This window comes from Scyliorhinus canicula, chromosome 1 (genome assembly GCF_902713615.1).
Source record: "Scyliorhinus canicula chromosome 1, sScyCan1.1, whole genome shotgun sequence".
NCBI classification, from domain to species: Eukaryota; Metazoa; Chordata; class Chondrichthyes; order Carcharhiniformes; family Scyliorhinidae; genus Scyliorhinus; species Scyliorhinus canicula.
Window position 1 is genome coordinate 299,336,963 of NC_052146.1, and position 24,561 is coordinate 299,361,523.

General features: G+C 45.3%; 1 protein-coding gene across 2 annotated transcripts in view; it reads left to right on the forward strand.

The window, feature by feature from the left end:
* Positions 1-6,711, forward strand: part of ppm1g (protein phosphatase, Mg2+/Mn2+ dependent, 1G) — a 46,662-nt gene extending 39,951 nt beyond the window's left edge. For both annotated transcript variants that reach the window (XM_038816255.1, XM_038816247.1), the window contains exons 9-10: positions 607-709; positions 5,393-6,711. In XM_038816255.1, the coding sequence (XP_038672183.1) occupies positions 607-709; positions 5,393-5,575 (286 nt within the window). In that variant the 3' untranslated portion in view covers positions 5,576-6,711. The remainder of the gene's footprint in view (positions 1-606; positions 710-5,392) is intronic.
* Positions 6,712-24,561: the final 17,850 nt, after the last annotated feature.

Here is a 24,561-nt window from a genome sequence, read left to right on the forward strand (position 1 = left end):
CAAAAAGGCCAAACAAGTCCATTGTTCTCTGTTCCATTAGTTTTATGAAACCTTGGACACTTTGGAGAATTCATCATGAATTGGGGAATTTCACATAGAACAGTACAGCACAGAACAGGCCCTTCAGCCCTCGATGTTGTGCCGAGCAATGATCACCCCACTCAAACCCACGTATCCACCCTATACCCAACAACTCCCCCCCCCCCCCCCCCCCCCCCCCCCCCCCCAACCTTACTTTTTAGGACACTACTGGCAATTTAGCATGGCCAATCCACCTAACCCGCACATCTTTGGACTGTGGGAGGAAACCGGAGCACCCGGAGGAAACCCACGCACACACGGGGAGGATGTGCAGACTCCACACAGACAGTGACCCAGCCGGGAATCGAACCTGAGACCCTGGAGCTGTGAAGCATTTATGCTAACCACCAAGCAAAGCCAATTACTTTAACCATATACCTACAATTTAAATTACAGTTAACAGAATCATTATGCAGAGCTCAGCAACTAGCAGTGGTTCAGTTGACTCGATATGGAAGGGATTTGGAGACCAGGTGTGCTCACAAATAAGTCTTGCGGTTTCAGTAATTTTTCTTCCCTTTTCAGGAATGTAATGAGCAGCCAGGAAGTAGTAGATTTCATCAGTGAACGCATCAAGAAGACGAATGAGAATGGAGACTTGAGGTTGCTTTCATCCATATCTGAAGAGGTAGGTGCTGCTGTCATTGTTGTACAGGAAAGACTTCTGGCACATTTGGCAAGTCTAGCCAGGTGAAAAATCCTACTTTCCCTAGATTCAAAAAAACAATTTCAAAATAGCAGAGAAGCCACTTAGGATTGAGAGGAGAAGGGCAGCACGGTGGCCTAGTGGTTAGCACAACCGCCTCACGGCGCTGAGGTCCCAGGTTCGATCCCGGCTCTGGGTCACTGTCCGTGTGGAGTTTGCACGTTCTCCCCGTGTCTGCGTGGGTTTCGCCCCCACAACCCAAAAATGTGCAGAGTAGGTGGATTGGCCACGCTAAAATTGCCCCTTAATTGGAAAAAATAATTGGCTAATCTAAATTTAAAAAAAAAAAAGGATTGAGAGGAGGAAAGTTTTTTTTTGCCCAGGGTTATGAATCTTCGGAATTCTCTAATCCAGAGGGCTGTGGAAGCTCCGTCATTGAGCGTGTTGAAAGCAGCGATTGACAGATTTCTAAATGCTAATGGCACAAAGAGATCTACAGATAGTGTGTGGGAAAAGGCATTGGAGTGGATGATCAAGCAGACTTGACGGGCTGAATACCCTACTCCTGTTCTCTGTTCCTTTTGTAGCAGCACGGGTTGATAAAGGCGGTTCAGATGGCATAAGGAATCCTTTCACTTGTTAGCCAAGGTATAGAATAAAAGCGCAGGAAAATTATGCTGGAACTACATAAAGCATTAGTTCGGTCAGGTCTTGAGTAGGCCTGGATAGAGTGGATGGGAAGGGCGGTCAGTAACTATTGGCGGTCAGTAACTAATGGCCATAGGTTTAAAGTGATTGGTAGAAGGGTTAGAGGGGAGGTGAAAAATGTTTCACCCAGAGTGTTGGAGAGGTCTGGAACTCATTGCCTGAAAGAGTGATAGAGGCAGAATTTAAACACATTTAAATTCGACACATTTTAAAAGTGTCTGGATATACTCTGGTGCCGTAACCTGTAAGTCTACGGACAAAGTGCTGGATAAGACTGGGTAGCTCGTTTTTACGGCTGATGCAGATAAGATAGACAAAGTGGCTTCTTGCTGTGCTTCTCTACATGAAAACTGCAGCAATATTTGGCTTGACAAGATGCTCATGACAATGAAGCATAATGCAAACGTTTAATGAGTCTGAAATTAGAAGATTGTTCTCCGTGCAGTGGTTTATTGTAGAAGATTGTTCTCCGTGCAGTGATTTATTGGACTAGGCTCTTAACAAAACTAGGCAGATTAACTCCTTTTGAAAAGGAGCAGATTATATGAATAAACCAGGAACAAGGTGATCAAATACTCCATGAAACCTAGCTCATGCATAGCTGTCACTGAAGGGTGTCTCTGGGGGACAACAAACAACATTAGTGATTGACGAATATTCTGGATTATATGTTTGTACCTTTTTGGAAATTTAAGTATTAAAATGCTGATGATTTTACCTGTGGGGAAACTATTCAGTAACAGTTTACACATCTCTACCTCCTTGTTTTCCCATATAATGGTAGCCACCAAAAATAGCTTTCGAAAAGTTAGTTCTCAAACGTGCAACAACAAAACATTCCTGTAAGAGACAGGATATTCAACAGTCCCCATTTAAATGGAGGAAAAATTAAACAAAATGTAGCTATTTTTCAACTATTTAAATTTTGAAAGGGGCAGTGATCACAGGTCATTTCCTAATACGGTAGATTGACAATATGGCTCCTGACTTTTCTCACTGATTTTACTCCCTCATTCTTCTGGATACCTATTTTTTGCCAGTAGAGAGTCTGATATGTTAACAGTGGTGATCCTCAGTGATACAAATGGGCCATCCTGCGTCATCTACACATCATATTGGTAGTTAATAGGTTTTGTGGTGATTATGTGCAGCACACTCACATAACATTGCAACCCAGTGTTGCACAGGATGCTATAAAAAGAACTTGTATCATATGGTAGATCATTTTTCTACAGTCAGTGGTTCCTTGCTCCTTGTGTTGGATGTTTTGGTGACAAGTTAGGAACAAACCACCTTTCTGTCTAAGAATTAGTAATGTGGATTTTGTCAACTTGGCTTCTGCACCCTCTAGCTCACAACCCTGTACTGTTTCTAAATGGCCGATCTGCTTGTCCACCATCCAGTACTGCATGACTGTATGAGCATTGATTTCTTCCAACCAAATAATGGGAGGAACAAAATCATTGCCTTCAGATCCTACCACAAACTCCATAGCCACGGACTCCGCCCCTCTCTCTGACAACTGTCTGGAGCGTTGGTGTCAAATTTTCTCCAAAATTGAGCTTCCAATCACGTCCGCAGTATTACAAAGAATGCCTCTTTGCACCTTTGTTACATCGCCCGACGTTGGCTCATCCGAAACCCACAGTCATACAATTCTGAAATTGAGATGTTAATTTGAAAGAATGCAGCAGAATGAGGGTCCATGGTGACTTTGGCTTTGAATACTTAGCTGAAGAATGCAACTCTTGTGTTAAAATTTGTTACTTTGAGGTCAGAATTAGGCTTGATTATTCCAGCTCACTTACCAGCCTCCCTCTTCTACCTGACAAACCCTAAACTCATCCAGAAATCTCCCTTTATTCCAACCTGTACCAAGTTCATTCCCCTAACAGCATGTGCATGCTGACTTATTTCCTGGGCCCTTCTCTGTACAGTGGGTAGTCATTCGCTACTTACAAGTGGGCGGTGCCCTCCGTTCCCCTCTCCTCCTTTTGTTGTTTGTTCTCTCTCCCCCCCCCCCCACACCCCACCGGGCCCTGTTTTTGGCCTTGCCCTAGGGGTTTCCTTTCCTGTATCTTGTTCTAGACTCTGGCCTTTATGTCGGTTGTCTTCTGGCTTTTCCCGGTAGCTTCCCGCTCTCCATTTCCTACTCTCTGTGGTCCCATTGGCTTCCATGCGTCCCCTGCCCTGCTCTATTGGCTGTTGGCCTCGGATAGGTCCTAGGAGAAGTTGGTGAATAGCCTCCTCGCTTTGTAGAAGCTGTCCTATGACCCTCAGATAGTGAGCTTGATCTTCCCAGATGGTGAAATTCCAATAGGTCTGCCAGCCAGTCTGTAGCTGTGGGTGGTGCTGCCTGCCAGCCGAGCAGGCGATTAGAGAAGCAAGGGCGCCGGCCCTCTTTCCCCATGAATAGTTCCGGCGGATCCGAAATCCCGAAGACTGCCACTCTCGGGCATGGCCCCATCCTCACCCACACAACCGTGACGCCTGGGACACACCCAGAACATGTTGGCGCGGTTCGCCAGGCCTCCCTGTTACCGTTTGCATTTGTCCTCCACCACGGGGAAGAACCTGCTCATTCTGGTTCTTGTCAGGTGCGTTCTGCACCACTTTCAGCTGCATACGGCTTGCCTTGCGCATGAGGAGGCGGAGTTGGCCCTACACCATGCTTCGCTCCAGAGTCCCCACCCTATTTCCATCCTTAAATGTTCCATTTTTCCTAAGTTTTGTCCAGTGGGGAGCGGGTCCTTTCTAAAAGTCGTCTGTACAGGCGCGTGTGCGCCGCCGCACGCCCCTCCCTAGACTGTTCTCTTCTGTAATTTTCTGTCAGATTTTATTCCATAAGACATGGGAGCAGAATTAGGCCATTCGGCCCATCAAGTCTGCTCTGCCATTCAATCATGGCTGATATGTTTCTCATCCCTATTCTCCTACCTTCCCCCATAACTCCTTATCCCCTTATTAATCAAGAACCTATCTATCTCTGTCTTGAAGACACTGATTTAGCCTCCACAGCCTTCTGTGGCAAAGAGTTCCACAGATTCACCACCCTCTGGCTGAAGAAATTCCTTCTCTTGTCTGTTTTAAAGGATCGTCCCTTCAATCTGCGGTTGTGCCCTCGGGTTCTAGTTTTCCTCCTAGTGGAAACATCCTCTCCACGTCAACTCTATCTAGACCTCTCAGTAGCCTGTAAGTTTCAGTAATAGTGCTTTACTATGTTAAAGGCACTATATAAATATAAGTTGTTACTGCAACAATCATGGGAGTGAAGATCCTTTGAGTTAATAAAATGACAGATTGATGGTTGGAGCTTGCAGTCAGATCTGGGTGCCATTAAGATACAAGATGGTCACTAATAAATCCAGCAAGACATTCAATAGAAAGATTTTTTACAAAGTGCTTTGTTTTGTAGAATATTGAGCATTTTGTTAATTCAGCCTCCTGACCACTGTTCCCCTCAGCTTTGTTCGGAGTAAAATATGACGGGAGCAGTAATAGCCAATGTGGCCCCTCACTGCTTCGATAAGGTCCTGGCTGATATTTTATTTCAGCCCTGCTTTCCTGCATCAAGTGTCTATTGATGTCAATCTTCAATACGCTCAACAATTGCACCTGTGATTGCGAATTCCAAAGATTCATAATTCTCAGTTTCTAGATAAGGGGTCAGCTATTTGGCATCGGGATGAGGAAAAACTTCTTGTCTGTGAACTATTTCTAGGCTCTCCAACCAGAGGACACCACCATTGTCAAGCCAGCTGAACAGTTTAATGTATTTCAATGCAACCTGCTCTTCGAACGAATGAGCATTAAAGTGCAGGCAAAATCAAATGTGTTTTAACATAGCGACGAAAGAGGCAATTCTAATTTTATACTCTGCGTGCGATCTATAACTTTGAGCTTGGTTTTCTATGAGCTGTCTTTTACACTAGCCATCCTTTACCTTTGTGTTTGCAGCTCCTCGATCAGTGTTTGGCACCTGACACATCAGGGGACGGTACTGGATGCGACAACATGACTTGTATAATCATCACTTTTAAACCACGGCCTGTGAAAATCCAGGCTGACTGCAGCAAGCGAAAACAGCCCGACTCGGCAGAAGAGGAGAAAGAAAATGGGAAGAAAGCAAAAACCGATTAACTCGATGTACCTGAGGGGGTGGGGGGGGATGGTGGGAATCAACTGAGACCTGACGTCATTGTGTAATTAAAGAACTTGAGATTTTTTTTAAATATAGCAAGAGATTGCTGGAAATTGTATAAAAATAAATCTGGAGTATTGTACAATGTAGCCTTAGTTTGCCACCCTAGATTACTGTGTGCCTGAAGCACACCCCCTTTAGCAGCAGTCAGTCCAGGAACCCTACATTGTAGCACACCAGCTCTTGGAGATGAAAGGAAGTGGCTGTTTATTGAGTTTGTTATTGTGCGGGGTTTTTTGGCGTCTGGAAATGTCCATTCCTTTTTCTCATCGGGTTTTTGATACAGGAAGTACTTTGATTCACTCCATGAAGAAACACACAACTTCAGAGGCCAAACTGGATGATGCTTAAATATTACAGGAATCAGAAACGCGGACTCCTTTTTTTTTTAAAAAAGAAGTTTTAAGCAAAGGAGTGTGGGGGCTTGAATACGCATCAACAGTGTTTGAAACGTGATCTGTTTTGACTGAATGCCATTTGTCTATGCTTGAAGATGGAAATACCGTGTCACAGTGTGATGATAGTCGCTGTTTTGTGCTAGCGATCCTTTTGTGTTGGAATGAGGAGGTTGGTAAATATTTGGGGCTTTGGAATTTTTTTCAATATTTCAATTTTTAAAAAGAAAAAATCAGGCGAACATTGAAATTTCGGAGGTGCAAAAATTTGTAAACATAAAGGCAATGTTGGACTTCAAAGGGATTTCAGCTCTCTTTTCACTTCCTTTGTAAAACTGCATTCACTCAAAATTAATGTCAACATCACCATAGACATGAAGCTGCACTGCCCCGTGAATGCTACACCAGAGAGGACCTTTCAACCACTTTTATATATTAAAAGAAAATCATTTTTAATTTTTGAAAGCTTGTTTTTTTTGTTCATATGGAGCGACCTTGTTTGAGAATCGTGGCATCCTTTGGTGTTTCATTGCTAGATTGTGTACACTGCATTTAGTGTCTGTAAATGATGACTGCCTGATTAACACGTGTTTGGCCCCTTCTCTGCATTGGGTTTTCTATTTTAAGGTTTCATTTGTACGTTACCAAATGTTTCACTCTTTAAAAAGGCACTGTGAAAACCCGAATGGGGTACATTTGTCTCTGCTTCATTTTGATCGGAGTGACTGGCTAGTGAAGGAGGAAGGACCAAACCATGGGCTGACATGCCTGTTCCCCATTAGCACCAATATAATGTCTTCTGTGGAGCAGTCAGCAGGCACATCCTCTGACTAGCCTAATTAACACTAATGAACCCTTCTGTTTTAAGAGTCATCCCCGTAAATTGTAACATTACGGCAAGCTACTGGTAGCATTGTTTTTCTTGGAAAATATACTTCGTCCAAGTCAAGCGTTTGTTAATTTGATTATAGAGGATCAAAATCATTATACTATAACTAATGTTTGCACACATTCTGTTCTGGGCCGAAGGGCCTGTACTGCGCTGTAATGTTCTATGTTCAATGTATGATTCAGAGTGTGACACTAATGTGCTAAGTATTCTCCCAGTGCAACATTGGAGTGTTATTTTTTTATTTTTTTAAATTTAGATTACCCAATTATTTTTTCCAATTAAGGGGCAATTTAGCATGGCCAATCCACCTACTCTGCACATTTTTGGGTTGTGGGGGTGAAACCCACGCAGACACGGGGAGAATGTGCAAACTCCACACGGACAGTGACCCAGAGCCGGGATCGAACCTGGGACCTCAGCGCCGTGAGGCGGTTGTGCTAACCACTAGGCCACCGTGCTGCCCTCAACATTGGAGTGTTAACATTGGCACAGTGATGGTACTCTTGCCTCTGAGTCAGAAGGTTGAGAGTTCAAACCATTTAGTCAAATCCCTATTTGCCTTTTGGTATAAGATCGCATTGCACTCTTCATTAAAAAAAAGAATGAGAGTTTTCTGGCCTGCATTTAAATCTCAGCTAACATCTTCAGTCTATTGTAATTTATCTCATTACAAATTTGCCTGATCTTGTTTTGCATAAATACGTCGGTGACTGAAGAAACAACAATATAAATTCAAGTCAGCGTGGTTTGTGGCTTTGAGTACAACTTGCAGGAGCTGCTCCCATTAATCTACGGCCCGTCTCCTTTTGATGTGGTCGAGTTTGGAAGATCCTGTTGAAGGCTTGACAAGTTGATGAAGTGGGATGCTTCTCGTGTATTGTTGGGGCGGCATTCATCGATGCAAATGGAGAGTGTTCCATTGCACTCTTAGCACGTGCCCTGTAAATGATGGACAGTCTTTGGGAGATGAGTTCCTTGCTTTGGAATCCCTGACCACTGGCCTGCTTTTGTAGCCACATTATCTGTGTGGCTAGTCCAATTTAATTTCTGGTAACCCCCTGGATGAAAGTGGGAATTCATTGATGGTAATGCCATTGAATGTTGAGAAGAAAAGGTTAGATTCTCGTGTACTTGCCACTTACCAGCCCTAGCTTTTGAGTCTTTCTGCTTCGGTGTCTTATAAGGAGTTACAGACAGATAATACAGAACATTGTGCAATCATCAGTAAACATCCCTGTTTCTGACCTTGTGATGGAGGGACATCAGGAAAGGATGTCCCGAAGCGTGGTACATTGGCGAGACCATGCAGACACTGAGACAACGAATGAACGGGCATCGTGCAACAATCACCAGGCAGGAATGTTCCCTTCCAGTCGGGGAACACTTCAGCAGTCAAGGGCATTCAGCCTCTGATCTCCGGGTAAGCGTTCTCCAAGGCAGTCTTCAGGAAACGCAGCAACGCAGAATTGCCGAGCAAAAGCTTATAGCTAAGTTCCACGTGCATGAGTGCGGCCTCAACCGGGATCTTTGATTCATGTTGCATTACATTCCCCCCCCCCCCCCCCAACCACCATCTGGCCTGGACTTGCGAAATCCTGCTTGAGACAATTCACACTTCTTTAACCTGGGATCACCCCCTATCTCTGGATCTGTAATATTTTGATTACCCGCAAATGCTCGTATTCCAAGCATTGTCTGGCATCTCTGACTTTGTCTATATAAATGTTTCTGGACCATACCTCTCCATTCACCTGAGGAAGGAGCAATGCTCCGAAAGCTCGTGTTTGAAACAAACCTGTTGGACTTTAACCTGGTGTTGTAAGACTTCTTACGATGGAGGGAATGGCATTGAAGTAGCTGGAGATGTTTGGGCCTAGTTCATTAGCCTGAAGTACATTATCCTGTCGTGATGCCCTGGGGCTGAGATGGTTAACCTCTGTCAACCACAACCTGTTACCAGCCTAGATTCTGGGAGAGATGCGAAGAAGCTGATCATATTGTTACCTGGTTGTTCATTTTCCTTTCTGCCAGACCCCCAAAGTTTAATTCAAATCGTCAACTGAACTCAAAATGATTTGGTGAGCAAACAGCAATTGATGGCAAAGAGTCAAAAATGACTTGAAATAACTGGTAGTTTGGTCGTGTATTACTGCCATGGTAATGAGTCTCTGCTTACATTTCCCCATGCAGGATCACTTGGAGGAGGAGGAGATACATGATAATTGGTATCTCTAGACACTTGCCTGAAATTGTAGCTGATTTTCCCATCTGCTGATTCTGTACTCCCTGACCTTAGGGGGTGAAGTCTCATTGTAGTGTCACTCCTGCTGCCTTAGCTGAGATAATTAATTTAGCACAAATAACTCCAAAAAGTCTGGATTGTCCAGTTATTCCATTCCTTTTCCAACTAATTATGCCTTTTTTAAGGATAGCAGTCATTCCTTGACTCATTGCATCAGAATGAGTGTACGTTGGGTGAGGACATACAAACTGGAATGAGAGATATCTGACAATGAAGAATGCAGGGTTACTGTGAGGTGGAGGGGATTAGCATCAGATTGATTGCTCATTGGAGCCAGTACAAAATGGCAGGCCAAATGGCCTCCTTGCTCTAACGATTCTGTGATCACTGTCCATCGTTGAGTGGTTAAAAGTGCTGTCACTTGCTAAACTGACTGACACCTGAAAGATGTAACTCCAAGACTGGGATTATGGCAGGGGGTGAAGAAACAAACAAGCCTTATCCACACCAATTTTGCAGAGGTGTCAGAATGACAGCATGTCCCAAAACCACAATTTATACTACCTAGGTGTGAATTCTCCAGAGCCACGTGTAGAATCATAGAAATACTGTATACGCACAACTGGTCTGGGGTGGGGAGGAGCACCGAGTGTCGCTCTATGCGGATGACCTATTGTTGTATGTGGTGGACCCGGTGGGGGGAATGCTGGTGATGATGGGGATTCTCCGGGAATTTGGGCATTTCTCAGGGTATAAGCTTAACTTTGGGAAAAGCGAGCTGTTTGTGGTACACCAGGGGGACCAGGAGGGGGGGATTGGGAGGCTCCCACTGAAAAGGGCGGAGAGGAGCTTCAGGTACTTGGGGGTTCAGGTAGTCAGGAGCTGGGGGGCCTTACATAAGCTAAACCTCACAAGGCTGGTGGAGCAAATGGAGGAGGAGTTTAAGAGGTGGGACATGCTGCCACTGTCTTTGGTGGGTAGGGTGCAGTCAGTCAAGATGACGGTGCTCCCGAGATTTCTGTTCCTGTTCCAGTGCCTCCCCATCCTTATCCCGAAGGCCTTTTTCAGGCGGGTTAACAGGAGCATTACGGGGTTTGTGTGGGCACACGGGACTCCAAAGGTGAGACGGCTGTTCTTGGAGCGGGGCAGGGATGGGGGGGGCTGGCATTGCCCAACCTCTGTGGGTATTATTGGGCTGCCAACGCAGCGATGGTGCGAAAGTGGGTAATGGATGGGGAGGGGGTGGCATGGAAGAAGCTGGAGATGGCATCCTGTGTGGGTACGAGCCTGGAAGCGCTTGCAACGGCGCCACTGCTGCTCCCTCCGACGAGGTATACCACGAGCCCGGTGGCGGCAGCTTCCCCCTGCTGCCGCTGCATGGGGTCCAGGACGGTGTTCTCGGGGGTATGGGTTGGAGAGGGGAGGATCTCGGAAGTGTACCAGGTGATGCAGGAGGTAGACGAGGCCTCGGTGGAGGAGCTGAAAGATAAATGGGAGGAGGAGCTGGGTGAGGAGGGGACGTGGGCGGATGCCCTAGAAAGGGTGAACTCCTCCTCTTCGTGTGCGAGGCTTAGCCTCATACAGTTTAAGGTACTGCATAGGGCTCATATGACCGGGACAAGGATGAGCCGGTTTTTTGGGACCGAGGACGGGTGTATTAGGTGCTCGGGGAGCCCAGCAAACCATGTCCACATGTTCTGGGCATGCCCAGCGCTGGGGGAATTTTGGAAGGGTGTAGCAAGGACGGTATCGAGGGTGGTAGGAGCCAGAGTCAATCCATGCTGGGGACTCGCAATATTTGGGGTTGCAGTGGAGCCGGGAGTGCAGGAGGCGATAGAGGCCGGTGTTCTGGCCTTTGCGTCCCTAGTAGCCTGGCGGAGGATTCTTCTTCGGTGGAAGGATGCGAGGCCCCCAAGCGTGGAGGCCTGGGTCAACTATATGGCGGGGTTTATTAAATTGGAGAAGGTGAAATTTGCCCTAAGGGGGTCAGTGTATGGGTTTTTCAGGAGATGGCAACCATTCCTAGATCTGGCAGAACGGTTAAAAACAAAAGGTCAGTAGCGGCAGCAAACCGGGGGGGGGGGGGGGGGGGGGGGGTTGTCTCTTTGTTTTTGTTTTGGGTTGAATATCTGTTTTTTGCCAATGACGGGCGTTACTTTATTGTTTCTCCTTTGTATTTACGGGGGGGGGGGGGTTCTGTTTTTTTTGTTCTTAGAATTTTCTGTTATTGTTTTCTTTTTTGTGAAAATGTGAAAATTTTAATAAAAATTATTTTAAAAAAGAAAAGAAATGTACGCACAGGAGGAAAAACTATTTGATCCAGAGTGTGCTGGTAGGGGAAAAATAGCTATCCTGTGTAATGTCACTTTCCAGTTTTTGATCTGTTTTCCCCATGGGTTGCAGAACCTCAAATGCATTTCCAAGTATTTTTTTTTTTAAATACAAGGAGTGTTTCTGCCTCTATTGCCCCTTTCAGACCGAGTTCCAGACCCGCATTATCCTGGGTGAATCAAATCTCTCAACTCCCCTTTCATCTTTATCCAATTACTTTAACCAACGGGCATAGATATATTGACTTTTCTGCCAATGGAAATAGTCTTAACATTCGGAAAATTAATATGATAGAAATCTCCTGCAGCCATCGTAAAAACGCCGAGTCCCGCTGCCACCATCCACACCTGCTCTCAGCCAGCGGGAACTCGCCGTGAAAGGGTCGGGGGGAGGCACCAATGTGCATGTTCTGTGGCCCGCAATCGGGGCCCACCGATCGGCGGGTCGGCCTTTCTGGCTGGCAGCCTCCTTTCTTCTGTGCGGGCCCCTGTAGTCCACCGCCATGTTGCGTCGGGGTAGGCGCGTTGAAGGAAGCCACTGCGCATGGGCGCATTGGCGCCGGTACAAAATTATCCCTTCATTGGAAAAAATGATTTGGATACTCTAAATTTATTTTTTTGTAAAGTGTGGTTGAAGTTAGATAAGTGCATGTTCCTAATCCTACTCATTTACGTGGTCAGTTTTTTTTTTTAACAAAGTCACCAGCAGACTTACATGGGTTTTTAAAGCAGGAGCATTATTTATTGTCACACACTTTCTGGGCAGGTTTATCAATACACATTAGCGATTCAGAGGAGTTTCACCTCCTATGAATACTAAAACCAAACAGAATAGTCCACATTTCACATGTTTGTGTGATTCCTGTGAGATGAGCTTTTCAACTCGGGAGCTGAGGTTCATTTGAATCCAGATAGCTGAAGACAGGATTGTGTAAAACACAGGACTGAGGAGCAGAATTTGGCATTTCAGTGCTTTGAGCTGGTTCCACCATTCAATAAGACCATAGCTGATCTGGTTCTGGCCTCCACATCCCTGTGTGTCTTAGAAGGGTGACTTCATTCTTAAACTGTCCCCTAGTTCTCGTCATCCCACAAGAAACATCCTCCCAGTATCCACTCTTAAGCCCCCTCAAGATTGTATCTGTTTCATTAAGATCGACTCTCATTCATTTAAACTTTAATGGGTATCTTCAAAAGGTATTAGCCCTTCATCCCAGGAATGAGTCCAGTAAGCCTTCTCTGAACTGTTTCTAAAGCAATTATATATATATATATATTTCAAAAAGGGACCAAAACAGTATGCCATACTCCAGATGTGATTTCACCAAGGCCCTGTACAGTTGCAGTAAAACCTCTCTACTTTTTTTATTCAATTTCCTTGGCAATAAACACCAACATTCAATTTGCCTTCCGGATCATTTGCTGTGCCCTGCAAACCTTTTGTGATTCATTTAAAAAAAATAAATTTAGAGTGCCCAATTATTTTGTTTCCAATTAAGGAGCAATTTGGCGTGGCCAACCCACCGACCCTGCACATCTTTGGGTTGTGGGGGTGATACCGACACAGACACGGGGAGAACGTGCAACTCAGTGCCGCAGTCCCAGTGTTAACCACTGCGCCACATGCCTCTCCCCTCCCCCCTTTTTGTGATTCATGTACCAGGATACCCAGATCCTTCTGTAACTCAAAGTTTTGCAATCTCTCAATTTACATTGTATGCTGTTTTTTGTTACATAGAATTTACAGTGCAGAAGGAGGCCATTCGGCCCATCGAGTCTGCACCGGCTCCTGGAAAGAGCACCCTACCCAAGGTTAACACCTCCACCCTATCCTCATCACCCAGTAACCCCACCCAACACTAAGGGCAATTTTGGACACTAAGGGCAATTTTATCATGGCCAACCCACCGACCCTGCACATCTTTGGGTTGTGGGGGTGATACCGACACAGACAAGGGGAGAACGTGCAACTCAGTGCCGCAGTCCCAGTGTTAACCACTGCGCCACATGCCTCTCCCCTCCCCCCTTTTTGTGATTCATGTACCAGGATACCCAGATCCTTCTGTAACTCAAAGTTTTGCAATCTCTCAATTTACATTGTATGCTGTTTTTTGTTACATAGAATTTACAGTGCAGAAGGAGGCCATTCGGCCCATCGAGTCTGCACCGGCTCCTGGAAAGAGCACCCTACCCAAGGTTAACACCTCCACCCTATCCTCATCACCCAGTAACCCCACCCAACACTAAGGGCAATTTTGGACACTAAGGGCAATTTTATCATGGCCAATCCACCTAACCTGCACATCTTTGGACTGTGGGAGGAAACCGGAGCACCTGGAGGAAACCCACGCACACATGGGGAGGATGTGCAGACTCCGCACAGACAGTGACCCAAGCCGGAATCGAACCTGGGACCCTAGAGCTGTGAAGCGATTGTGCTATCCACAATGCTACCGTGTTGCCCTTTTCTATTCCTCCTGCCTAAGTGGACCAGTTCACTTTTTCCCACATAACAGTGCATCTGTCAAATTTTTGCTCACTCATTTTTAGCTATTTAAATTCCTTTACACAATCCCCACTTTCTCTCGACAAAGTACTTTCCTTCCTATCTTGATGCCATCGGCAAATTTAACAACCATACATTCAGCCCCTTCATCCAAATTATTATTATTTTTTTAACCGCATTTTATTCAAACTTGTATCAAAGTAGGTTACAGCAAATAAACCCCCCCGGGAAACATTCTTCCCAACAATCAACTATACAGTTTGTACTGATTTTCCTCCCCCCCCCCCCCCCCCTCCCCCTCTCCATCATCAACCCCCCCCCGCGACGAACAGCTCCTCAAACACGGTCACAAATATCCCCCACCTTTTCTCAAACTCCCCCGCTGAGCCCCTTAACTCATACTTTATCTTCTCTAACCGCAGGAAGTCGTACAGGTCACCCAACCATGCTGCTACCCCCGGTGGCGATGCCGACCGCCACTCCAGCAAAATTTGTCGCCGTGCAATCAGAGAGGCGAAGGTCACAACATCGGCCTTCCTCCTCTCCATGAGCTCCGGCTTCTCTGAAACCCCAAATATTGCCACCAAAGGGCCCAGGTCCACTCCCTCCTCCACTATCCTGGCCCAGGATACACTCCGGCCCAGAATCTTCCCAATTTTTCACAACCCCAAAACATGTGCACGTGATTCGCTGGTCCCCACCCACACCTCTCACACTCATCTGCTACCCCCTGAAAGAACCCACTCATTCTCACCAGAGTCATATGCACCCTGTGCACCACCTTAAACTGTATCAGGCTCATCCTTGCACATGATGAGGTCCCGTTTACCCTTCGCAGTGCCTCACTCCATACTCCCCAATTGATCTCCATTCCCAACTCTGCTTCCCATTTCTTCTTTTTTTAATAAATTTAGCGTACCCAATTCATTTTTTCCAATTAAGGGGCAATTTAGCGTGGCCAATCCACCTACCCTGCACATCTTTGTGTTGTGGGGGTGAAACCCACGCAAACACGGGGAGAATGTGCAAACTCCACACAGACAGTGACCCAGAGCCGGGATCGAACCTGGGACCTCGGCGCCGTGAGGCAGCAGGGCTAACCCACTGCGCCACCGTGCTGCCCCAGTTTTAAGTATCTTATTGTAACTTCCTTAAAAATGTGTTCTAGCAATTTCCTTCAGACAGATCTTAGACTAACAGGCTGAAGGTTTCCTGTTTTCTGTCTCCCTCTTTACTTGAATAAAGGTCTCACTTTTTTCCAATCTGCTGGGACCTTTCCTGGATCAGTTAAAGTTTGGAAGATTATAACTGATTCCTCTACTATCTCTGCAGCCTCTTCTGTAAGTCCCTGGGATGCAGGCTTTCTGGCCCTGGAGGCATGTCAGCCTTCAGGTCTAGTAATAGCTTTCGTTCCTCGTAGTCATGATTGTTTAGGTTCCTCCATGCTTTTCACCTCTTGATTTTTCAAATAGCTTTGGGAAGGTTTTTAAGAAAAAGAGACATGCAGCAATTAGAGTAGACAATCTTAATAATGTTTGTAACCAGAGGACCACCTATTGAAACACCTTTAAAAGCGAGAAGAGGACAACTAAAAAAGCAATAAAGGGGGCGAAGATGAAGTACGAGTGCAAGCTAGCTAGTAATATAAAGGAAGATAGGAAGAGATGTTTTTCAATATATAAAAGGTAAGAGAGAGGCAAAAATAGACATTGAGCCACTAGAAAATGTGGCTGGAGAAGTAATAATAGGAAACAAAGAAATGGCAGACCAACTGAGTAGTTACTTTGCATCAGTCTTCACGGTGGAAGACACCAGTGGGATGCCAGAGCTCCAGGAGAGCCAGGGGGCAGAGGAGAGTGCAGTGACCATTACTAAGGAGAAGGTTCTGGGGAAACTGAAAGGTCTGAAGGTGGATAAATCACTTGGACTGGATGGACTACACCCCAGGGTCCTAAAAGAGATAGCTGAGGAAATTGTGGAGGCATTACTGATGATCTTTCAGGAATCACTGGAGGCAGGAAGGGTCCCAGAGGACTGGAAGGTGGCGAATGTAACACCGCTGTTTAAGAAGGGAGGGAGGCAGAAGGTGGGAAATTATAGGCCGGTTAGCCTGACTTCGGTCATTAGTAAGATTTTAGAGTCTGTTATTAAAGATGAGATCGCGAAGCACTTGGAAGTGCATGGTAAAATAGGACTGAATCAGCACGGCTTTGTCAAAGGGAAGCCATGTCTGACAAATCTGTTGGAGTTCTTTGAGGAGGTAACAAGCAAGTTAGACAAAGGAGAACCAGTGGACGTGATTTATTTAGATTTCCAGAAGGCCTTTGACAAGGTGCCGCATAGGAGACTGTTAAATAAGTTAAGAGCTCATGGTGTTCAGGGTAAGATCCTGGCATAGAAAGAGGGTTGGCTGACTGGCAGAAGGCAGAGAGTGGGGATAAAGGGTCTTTTTCAGGATGGCAGCCAGTGACTAGTGGTGTGCCTCAGGGGTCTGTGCTGGGACCACAACATTTTACAATATACATTAATGATCTGGAAGAAGGTACTGAAGGCACTGTTGCTAAGTTTGCAGATGATACAAAGATCTGTAGAGGGGCAGGTAGTATTGAGGAAGCAAGGGGGCTGCTGAAGGATTTGGACAAGCTAGGAGAGTGGGCAATGAAGTGGCAAGTTAAATACAATGTGGAGAAGTGTGAGGTTATGCACTTTGGAAGGAGGAATCTAGGCATAGACTATTTTTTATGGGGAAGGCTTCGGAAAGCAGAAGCACAAAGGGACTTGGGAATCCTTGCTCACGATTCTCTTAAGGTTAATGTGCAGGTTCAGTCGGCAGTTAAGAAGGCAAATGCAATGTTAGCATTCATGTCAAGGGGGCTGGAATACACGACCAGGGATGTACTTCTGAGGCTGTATAAGGCTCTGGTCAGACCCCATTTAGAGTATTGTGGGCAGTTTTGGGCCCCATATCTAAGGAAGGATGTGCTGGCTTTGGAAAGGGTCCAGAGGAGATTCACAAGAATGATCCCTGGAATTAAGAACTTGTCGTATGAGGAACGTTTGAGGACTCTGCGTTTGTACTCGTTGGAGTTTAGAAGGGTGAGTGGGGATCTTATTGAAACTTACAGGATTCTGCGAGGCCTGGATAGAGTGGACGTGGAGAGGATGTTTCCACTTGTATGAAAAACCAGAACCAGAGGACACCATCTCGGATTAAAGGAACGATCCTTTAAAACAGAGAGGAGGAGGAATTTCTTCAGCCAGAGGGTGGTGAATCTGTGGAACTCTTTGCCACAGAAGGCTGTGGAGGCCAAATCACTGAGTGTCTTTAAGACAGAGATGGATAGATTCTTGATTAATAAGGGGATCAGGGGTTATGGGGAGAAGGCAGGAGAATGGGGATGAGAAAGTATCAGCCATGCTTGAATGGCAGAGCAGACTCGATGGGACAAGATGGGGCTGGTTTAGCACACTGGGCTAAATCGCTGGCTTTTAAAGCAGACCGAGGCAGGCCAGCAGCACGGTTCAATTCCCGTACCAGCCTCCCCGAACAGGCGCCAGAATGTGGCGACTAGGGGCTTTTCACAGTAACTTCATTGAAGCCTACTCGTGACAATAAGCGATTTACATTTCATTTCATTTTCAAGTGGCCTAATTCTGCTCCTATGTCTTATGGTTTTATGGACCAGTTTCCCAGGAAAACTCAAGATCTTTTGGAAAGAGGCTTTAAAATATTATGCCTTGAGGCCTGGTGGAAGGCTAGATGTTATAGCCTGAATTCAGCAGTGATGTTCCCTCTGTAATTACTCCTGCTGTCTGATTCAAAAAAGTGGAAAAGTGCCTATTTTTTAACTGCGCCACGGATCTAACGCAGTCGGCCCCGATGTGTGGTTTTGCTCCACTTTCCCAAATCGGAATACTGACTTCTGGATAATCCACTTGACACATTTCAAACGTGCCTTCTAAAGTTACATTTTCTTGTCTTAATGAACGTTCTCTCACCTTTTCATTTTTGATTCCAAAAACTATTTGATCCCTTAACATGGAGACTGAAAGGATTGAAAAGTTACAGGTTTGTGCCTTTAGTCACCATGATAAAACAGTCCATGGATTCTCCATCTTTTTTAACTCTCTTTTTAAAAGACATATCTCTCATAGGTTTCATTAATCTGAGCTTTGCAATGAAGGACAAAATCCTCAACCACCACATTACATTTGTTTTTATCATCATTAGTGGAGACATGGAAGGTATTATACAGCTCAATTTCCTGTGGTCCAGCCATTGTTAAAAAATAAAGCTCAGCGCCGAGGTCCCAGGTTCAATCCCGGCTCTGGGTCACTGTCCGTGTGGAATTTGCACATTCTCCCCGTGTCTGTGTGGGCTTCGCCCCCCCCCCCCCCACAACCCAAAGATGTGCAGGGTAGGTGGATTGGCCACGCTAAATTGCCCCTTCCTTGGAATAAATGAATTGGGTACTCTAAATTTATATTTAAAAAATAAAGTTATTTTATGCTGATCATTAGTTGAGTCTAGGTTTGGGCAGATAGGTAAAGTTGAAAGTGCTGCTTGAAAGTTTTCCAATTTACATCTATTTAACCAGAAATCCGGAACTGTTTCAGAGTCTGCAGTTTCTCCAAGAGGTCTAGACTTGTCTGAATGAGCAGATGCAACAGGTTTGGAAGCAGTCTTGCTGTCGAAGTCTGAGCACATTTATTTTAGATTCTGACTATTTCTAGCTAAATTACTCTAGTAATCACTCTTGGGACCATGTGATTTTTCCTGTATAGTCTTCCAAGATGAGTAAAAGTCATTCTGTTGACAAAGAACATCAAGCTATGTATTTGAAACAAAGTTAGTTTATTTTACACTACTTCAAATGGTTCGCACGCTAAGTAATAGCTAATAAAACAACAGTATTAAATCTATGCTACTGAAATCTATGCTACAGAAATCTTCACAACCTTCTCCCAGAACTCCTAGAGACACCGGCTTTTATAAGACTACTCTGTGGCACCATCTAGTTAAGAGACGTATGAATATCATCTATAATAATCTTTTATAATAATCTTTATTTTCACAAGTAGGCTTACATTAAAACTGCAATGAAGTTACAGTGGAAAGCCCCTAGTCGCCACACTCCAGTACCTGTTCGGGTACGCAGAGGGAGAATTGTCCAATCCACCTAACAGCACGTTTTTCAGGACTTGTGGGAGGAAACCGGAGCACCCGGAAGAAACCCATGCAGACACGGGGAGAACGTGCAGACACCGCACAGAGTGACCGAAGCCGGGAATCAAACCTGGGATCCTGAGCTGTGAAGCAAAAGTGCTAACCACTGTGCTACCGTACTGCCCTGTTTCTTGTTTCTTGTTTATTGAATTGTTTGGTTGTCTGATTAATAATAATAATAATAATTCTGTTTGTATATACGAAAATGCCTTGAATAAAAATATATTTTAAAAAAGTACTCTAGCTGTGGCCTAACCAGCGTTTTATACCGATCCATCATAATCTCCATGTTCTTATATTCTGTGCCTCAACTGATAAGGATAAGTATCCCATTTGCTTTCTTAACCATCTTCCCAACTGTCCTTCTGCCTTCAGGAGTTGTTGAACATGCACTCCAATAACCCTCTGGTCCTATGTACTTCCTCCCGCCCAACATTCATTGTGTATTCCCTTGCCTGGTTAGCCCTCCCAAAATGTATCACCTCGCACTTTTCAGGGTTATATTCCATTTCCAACTGTTCTGCCGATCTGACCAACCCGCCTATATTGTCCTGCAATCCATGGCTTTCCATCCCGCTATTGACCACATCGCCAGTTTCGTGCCAACTGCGAACTTCCTGACCATGCCCGCCACATTGATGTCTGGATCATTAACGTACACTAGAAACAGCAAGGCACCCAACACCTACTCCACTGGCTTCCAGTCCCAAAATCAACCTTTGACCATCGCCCTCTGTCTCCTCTGCCACTAAGCCAATCTTGGATCCAATCCTGCCACCCCATATGTCTCACCACCTTGATCAGTCCCCATTACATTTCTTGGCACTACTGCAGGATCAAGTTGCCCTGGGCTCAGATCGGAGTGGTTGCTCCCCTTCCGTCAAGTCTCCTTTTTAACTGAAACATTTCGAAAGCAAAGCGGGTCAGAAGAAGAGATCGAAACTAAAAGTGTCGGGCTGCACCCCTCTCTGATCATTCTTCTGGAGGCTGGAGGCGAGCAAACATGTCTTGGAGGATGAGGTACTGCAGCCTGGTTCTGCTCTCGGGTCTCATTGTCCCTCGGGCAACCGAAGGGAAGGTTGTCCAGTCCTTCGATGAATGCAGCCAGTTCTTTTGCGAAGGCGTTGAGCCCTTTATGATCTTTAACACGACCAGAGTCTGCCAGCGCTATAACAATGAGGACCACTTCGCCACTGTGTACAGCAGAGCTCTCCGGATCCCGTGGTATTCCGCTTACAAATACCAACCTGCCTCCAATTCTTTCAAGCCCAGCAGACCCCCAAAATTCTTCATTGAGCCACAGGTAAGACGATGTGGTGCCAATCGGGGAAGCTATTGTTTTAACCTCGACCCCATCTTTAATAGATGCCAGGATTCAAGTGGAATAAATGTTCTGACTGTGGACAGTCCCTTACTCCAGTGATGGAGAATTCCAAACCCCACCAGGATTTCTCTCTTTGAGAAGCTGAATGTCTTTTTAAATTCTCCAAATTGCCTGAAGAGGCATTTTGACACCCAGTTCTTTGAGAACCACTTTGCGAATTGAGAACAAAATTAATTAGCTCAAATTCTTAAACCCACCCCCCCCCCCCCCCCAATGCGGGAGGGTGGATTTGACAGTTATGTAAGATTCTTTCTTTTTAAAATTTTAACGTGCCCAATTCATTTTTTTTCCCAATTAAGGGAGCGATTTAGCCTGGCCAATCCACACACCCTGCACATCTTTTTGGGTTGTGGGGGTGAGGCCCATGCAGACACAGGGAGAATGTGCAAACTCCACACGGACAGTGACCCGGGGCCGGGATCGAACCCAGGTCCTCGAGGCTGGGAGCCAGCAGTGCTAACCACTGTGCCACCGTGCCGCCCAGTAAAGTCCCGTTTAATTGAAACGATTGTGGCTCGATGTAGGTCACCCTTTCTTAAGTGAGGCAAAACGAAATTAGAACTGATGGTGTTCATTGTTCATTTTAGTTGGACTTGCCTGATGGTTCGCCTGAGATGAGCAAGGAGCCACCAGACGGAGTTGGGATGAATCAAGCCCTCAACAAGGATTATACAAATAAGTCATACCACCGGGGCCACTTGTGCCCATTCTCATTTCACGATGCCAGCAGTATCTCCACATGCACCCTCACCAATGTCGTGCCCAAACTGCCAGAGCTGAACAGGCTCTGGTATCAGGGTGCCGAGAAATTGATCAATATATTGTCAGGGCTGTGTAAACCAACAGAGGCCTTATTCGTGATTACTGGAGTCATCCCATCCTTCCAATTCCTCAATGGAAGAGTGAACATACCCCTGGCAATTTACAGCTTTTACAGTTGCTGCCCAGGCGAGGAACAGAAGAAAAGGAAGAAAAAGAAGGAAGAATGTGCATCCAGATCCGGTGGTTACATCCTCCGAATGGATAAGAAGAACCCTGTCGTGGAAGTGGCTACCCTGGCAAAATTGCAAGAATTGTTTGGCAGCTTGATTGAGGTCAACCCCGCTTGGGTCAGGGTCGCCGTTTCCAGAAGCGAATCCCAGATGGTGGAAGTGATCTATGAGTTTTTCAAACCAAGCTGGGCTAAAAGGATTTCCAGCCTGGAGCTCAGTGACATTGCTGCACCCCTGTTTGATGCCCTGAGCTTTATGGCCCGGTGTGTCTATGATTTGGTGGCTTGGATTATTTATGGGGTGTTTAGAGTTATCTGTGGAGTGGTGTTTGTTGTTTTGGCAATTATCAGAATGGTTGTGGCTCTTGTCGATCTACTGCTGGCTTCTATCGCTTGGCTCATAATGGCAATACTTCGATCAATCGGTGGCTTTTTCTGGAGAATTGGGGTTCTGTTGACCAAGGGGTTCTTATTTGTCGCTAAAAGCCTTCTGGGCCTCATTACTGGTGTAGCCAAGTTCATCCTGTTATCCATCGCCAGCATTCCCACTTACATCATTGGTATCGTGGCTAATCTATTCACACTGCTTTCCTGTGCGAGCTTCCTGCTTCCCATCCTCAGTTTCTCAGTGAGCTTGGTCAGCTTGTTCTTTGGAACCATTCTTGTGATTGCCATTCGGCCTAATCTGTTCCTAAACCTGCTCTCTAAACTCGCCCAGTATATCACCAAACTCATTCCATCAGTGGTCGAAACCCGCCCCCCTCCCAGCGTCACGTGGAATTGGTTACTCTCGGTCATTTCGGCATTCCAGGACCTGATGGCCAAGTTCTGGACACTCATGCTTGACATTCCATCTCATTGCAAAATGCTCATGGCTATTGTGTTATTTCTGCCCAGCTTGCTCCTAGGGGGTTGGCTAATTGTTGTGAGTGTGTTGGGGGGCTTGTTCTCTCTCATCTCAATGGTCACAGCCGGGATATTTGGGACAATAGCTACAGTAGTGTTGGGACTTGAAGCCCTTGTATTACTGATGCTACAGACTGTAGTCAGCTTATGTGTTACAGGCCCAGACTGGATCTTTACCACTCTTATTCCCAGATCCTTTCAATACCTGGCCACCGCTTTTTCAAAGTACTCAGTTTACTCACACACGTACATACTGGCTATCTTGATTTGCATCTTCTTCATCCAAGTCCTGATAAAATTCTTTTCATCTTCTGAGCACCCTCGACAATACCAATATGACAACCAACCCATCTTCAAAGATAATAGCGTCAAGCTAAATCCCACACCAGGCAAAGTTAATCTGTCCAATGTAACCCGTACTGCCCACCCAGTCTCCATCAAGCCTCCAGGTTTAAGGCGCCCCAGTCAAATTCCTGTCCAGCCTAATACCGAGAGGGACACTGCTAAAGTTTATTTCAGTTATGCTAAGGGATTTTGTACAGAGAACATAATTCCCATCCTTATCATTGTCCCTGGAGTTTTAATTGATCATGCCATTTCCTGCCCTTTTCTGTATGGTGACATCCGTATTCGTACGTTAGCGATTGCTGTTGCTGTTTTGGTGTCTGTGGTTACTGATGGAACCAGTCCCAGATATTCCCGAGCCTTCCTTCTTGCAGCAATTGCTGCCGGTGTCATTGTTGTATACAATGTGATCACCTATTTTATCACAGGAGTATACAATTGTATGTGTTTGGCTTTCACAAACATTGGCCCAATCATTTTTCTAGTCATTGTCATAGGAATTGGCGTCATGATTGCCAGTGGCGGTCATTTGGATTGTTTCCTTGTTGGAATAAGTGCCAATCTCCCCATCTCCCTCACCACAGCTTTCCTAAACACTGGCACAGCCATCAAAGAAGCTAGCAGGGATAGGCCACCGATCATGCTTAGTTTATTGGTTATTATTTTCATCTTACTTATTCAAAGGAGTGATTCCCTCAACTATGTTGTTACGGAATTTCTTCAACTAATCTTCGCTGGAATTTTCGCTGTCCTTGCTTTGATAATAAAGGAGTCAATTCATCCACGGATATGACCAAGACAATTAGTCTAGTAATGTAAGATTTAATTACATAACTCTCATTTACAGAATGTTAATGACTTTAAAGTTATAACAGTGACTACACCTCAGGAGATGTAATTGCCTGCAAGAGGCTTTGGGAGACTGATATAATAGAGTTAAAGTTTTCAGACAATATGACTCTTTCTTTCTTTCTTTCTTTCTTTCTTTCTTTCTTTTCTTTCTTTCTTTCTTTCCTTTCTTTCTTTCTTTCTTTCTTTCTTTCTTTCTTTCTTCTTTCTTTCTTTCTTTCTTTCTTTCTTTCTTTCTTTCTTCTTTCTTTCTTTCTTTCTTTCTCTCTTTCTTTCTCTCTTTATTTCTCTCTTTATTTCTCTCTTTCCCTTCTCTCTCTCTCTCTCTGTCCCTTTCTCTCTCTCTCTCTTCCTTCCTCCCTCCCTTCCTTCCTTTCTTCCTCCCTTTCTTCCTTCTTTCTCCCTCCCTTTCTCTCTCTCACTTTCGCTCTCTCTCTTTCTTCTCTCTCTCCCTTTCTTTCTTTCTTTCTTTCTCTCTTTCCTCCTTTCTCATTTCTGGTTCTCTTTTGTATGTTCTTTTGAGAAGGTGGGAGCAGCAATCAGACTGTACACAAGATTTGAGGTGGCCTTACATTACTGTAAATAAAAGAAGTTTCATTTATATTGTGCCTTTCATGGCCTTAGGACATTCCAAAGTGTTTTACAGCCAGTCTCTCTTACCTTTCATATGTTTAAAAAATGTCCTATCTTCTTTTATAGTACGAGGCAGCTTACACTCATCTTTCATCTTCTCCTGCCTTATTGCTTTCTTAGTTGTCATGACTTCCCTCATGGATGCCATCCTCCCCTTCCCTTCCCATCCTTCCCTTCCGCTTCTGCCATGGTGTAGGCCGTGACGGCGGAGGAAGAGAAAGAGTG